At 42.8% G+C, this 3,062-nt stretch overlaps 2 protein-coding genes across 2 annotated transcripts in view; both read left to right on the top strand.

The window, feature by feature from the left end:
- The window catches only part of LOC106879902 (uncharacterized), a 9,905-nt gene extending 9,560 nt beyond the window's left edge, over positions 1-345 (top strand). Inside the window, exon 5 of the mRNA XM_014929651.2 lies at positions 336-345. Coding sequence (XP_014785137.1) covers positions 336-345 — 10 coding nt within the window. The remainder of the gene's footprint in view (positions 1-335) is intronic.
- LOC106879905 (protein lin-54 homolog) overlaps positions 44-3,062 on the top strand; it is a 5,443-nt gene continuing 2,424 nt past the window's right edge. Inside the window, exons 1-3 of the mRNA XM_014929654.2 lie at positions 44-884; positions 1,216-1,287; positions 2,153-2,304. Of these exons, the coding sequence (XP_014785140.1) occupies positions 715-884; positions 1,216-1,287; positions 2,153-2,304 (394 nt within the window). The 5' untranslated portion in view covers positions 44-714. The remainder of the gene's footprint in view (positions 885-1,215; positions 1,288-2,152; positions 2,305-3,062) is intronic.

Here is a 3,062-nt window from a genome sequence, read left to right as displayed (position 1 = left end):
AGGGAAAGTAAATGTTCATAGATGGAGATTATGTCCAGTCTCAATTGGTTCAAGGTAGGTGGTGAACGGTCCGACCCGTATGCAGCTCTATCTCATTCTGGTTCTATCCGCGCCAAGCTCCCGCTGTCTTCCCCAGGAAGTATGAGATTACCTGCCTTGCTCGTTAACAGGAAGTGAACGAGATTACCTGTCTCGTACTATGCTAACTTCCTGTGTATATATTTGGTTATTCATACCAACGTTATTTCAATTCTGCCAAACGGTCGTTGACAAACGTTTATCTCGCCACCTTCGGAAAATATAGGGTAAGTTTCTCACCCTTCTTTATCTTATAGGGATACATAACAATATATAGATATTTAAAAAGGTAAAGGGCCCTGCTTTGATCATGGAGGACTATAGGATTGAACCTAGAAAGTTCCCCTCCGAGGCACAAGTCCAAGCAAGGTTGTTTATGGAAGACCAGCTTTCACCCGTGCATACCAGCCTCTCCTCTGCACACCATTATATATATACATAGGGTGAAGGGTAAAGACTCCCTTCGGTCGCGAATGACCATAGGATTGAACCTAGAAAGTTGTTTCCTCTTTTGGGCCATGTTTTTTATTCTTTATTTCTTGTCTCTGGTTTCTTTCAATAATAATAGTAGTTCTCTTCTTTCTTTTCTTTTACCATATCTGTCACCTGTCACCTCAACCACTGTCATTGATCACCATGGTTACACATTCTGGACAATCCTTGGCCACCACTAATGCTGCACCTCTTAACCAGAATTCCAAGAGTCCAGCTGTGGTCAACGCTCAGCTGAAGCAGGACTTCATCCCCATTGCTAGCAACAATCCAGTTGTCACTGCCAACACACTTGCACGGAATACAATCAATGGGTATGTCTCTCACATCACTGGGGTGGATAAAATAAAGTAGCAGTGAAATACTGGGGTAGATTTAATATTCCTATAAAACATCTGAGATGTCAATGGAATTATAATAGAAGACTAACTCTAACTTTACCTTTCATTGTTGTGGGGTGGATAAAATAGAGTAGCAGTGAAATACTGGGGTAGATTTAATATTCCTATAAAACATCCAAGATGTCAATGGAATTATAATAGAAAACTCTGCCCTTCATCCTTTTGGCATTGTCCTCTGCAAGAATTTATTAATTCTAACTGTTCCTTATGTTTTTAAGATTTTTCACATATTTACCATTTGCAGGACGAACATTGAAGCGACGGGGGCAAGGCCTAGAAAACCTTGTAATTGTACAAAATCTCAGTGTTTAAAGCTGTAAGTAATTTTTGTTTTATGATATTTTTTTTGTTATGTTTTTTGCTGTTGTTGTTCATCCCTGTCAGCAAAACTGTGTTGTAGAAGTGCTGTGTGTCCCACCGACGCTCAACATGAACATGTCTCACACACTCTGTCTCAACAAACCAAACTACATCCCTCCATCTCTTTTCTCTTCCTCATATTTCCACTTCATCCACTATGCTTACCTTCCACTCCCCAATCCCGTCCTCTTGGCCCTTTTGCCACTGTATCATTGCTCTCCGCTAGCTTCCCACCTGTGTGTTCCACCCATGCCCTCACTCACTGTATCATTGCGTTACCTGGCACTTTGCCACCACCTGTATCCTGCTATCTCCCACTCTCTCTCTCCTTCTCCTACACTTCCCTCAGGTTGGGTAACCATGTATTTCCTTGCGCCAGCGCACCTGTTTCTGTCTTCATTCCTTATCTCTCTCTCTGGCCAGGTAAACTTGTACCTCCTCTACACCAAGACACCTGTTTCTGTCTCTCTGCCTCACTATAACCTTTCATCATCCAACACAAGACCATCTCCAATGCCTTCTTCTCCTCTCAAAAGATTCTTTGTCTTGCAAAGTTACTTGGTGACCCTGTTGGTGCAGGTGCCACTTAAAAAGCACCAAGTCCACACTGTAAAGTGGTTGGCGTCAGGAAAGGCATCCAGCTGTAGAAACTGAGTCGAATCAGACTGGAACCTGGTGCAGCTCTCCAACTTGCCAGCTCTCTGGTCAGTTCAATGCTAATGTGGGAAGCGGATGCTAAATGTTGATGGGGATGTTGATGATGATGATGGTAATGGTAGTGATGATGATGATGATGATGGTGTTTTGCTTTTCATTTCCAGGTATTGTGATTGTTTTGCAAATGGTGAGTTCTGTCACAACTGCAACTGTACGAACTGCGCTAACAACCTGGAACACGAAGAGGAGCGGTCCCGTGCGATCAAGGCCTGCCTCGATCGGAACCCTCTCGCTTTCCATCCAAAGATTGGCAAAGGTGCGTATATATATATATATATATATAGTCATGTTTGAATATGAAACAGGGAGAATATTTGGGCCCTGTCAAATGCAATCCTTATTTGTTTCCCATTGAATTTGTAGGATAGCTGTGAGAGGCTGACTCGATTCACTTTTAGCATGAAACAGGGAGAGTATTTTGTGCTCCTGAGACCCTAACAGGGGCTGTTACTCCCAGCCAGAGTAAATCGGGAAACAAAAAAATAGAAAAGGTTTCAGTCATTGCCCCCGTGAGGTCTAACACTCTAAGCATTGAACCATGCACCTTTACATCTTGAAATCATGATGATGATATATATATGTATATATATACTCTTTTACTTGTTTCAGTCATTTGACTGTGGCCATGCTGGAGCACTGCCTTTTAGTCGAGCAAATTGACCCCAGGACTTATTCTTTGTAAGCCTAGTACCTAGTACTAGTGGTCTCTTTTGCCAAACCGCTAAGTTACGGGGGACGTAAACACACCAGCATTGGTTGTCAAGCGATGTTGGGGGGGACAAACGCAGGCACACAAACATGACCGTTATTTAGACAAAACAGTTATTAGAATGACCGCTAAATGAGGGGAGGGAGTAAAAATGTCCACGGTCAATCACAGTAATTTCCCTTTGTTTAACGGTCATTTTCATAGCATTTTTTCGATGGCCAGATAACTGAAGAGATGGCGGCGTGGGTTTCCGCCCCGACATCCGAAACTCTGAGTTTTATCATGGCTACCGCATAATTGTCACC

Source organism: Octopus bimaculoides, unplaced genomic scaffold (genome assembly GCF_001194135.2).
Source record: "Octopus bimaculoides isolate UCB-OBI-ISO-001 unplaced genomic scaffold, ASM119413v2 Scaffold_110310, whole genome shotgun sequence".
NCBI classification, from domain to species: Eukaryota; Metazoa; Mollusca; class Cephalopoda; order Octopoda; family Octopodidae; genus Octopus; species Octopus bimaculoides.
This window is presented reverse-complemented; position numbering and strand designations above follow the sequence as displayed.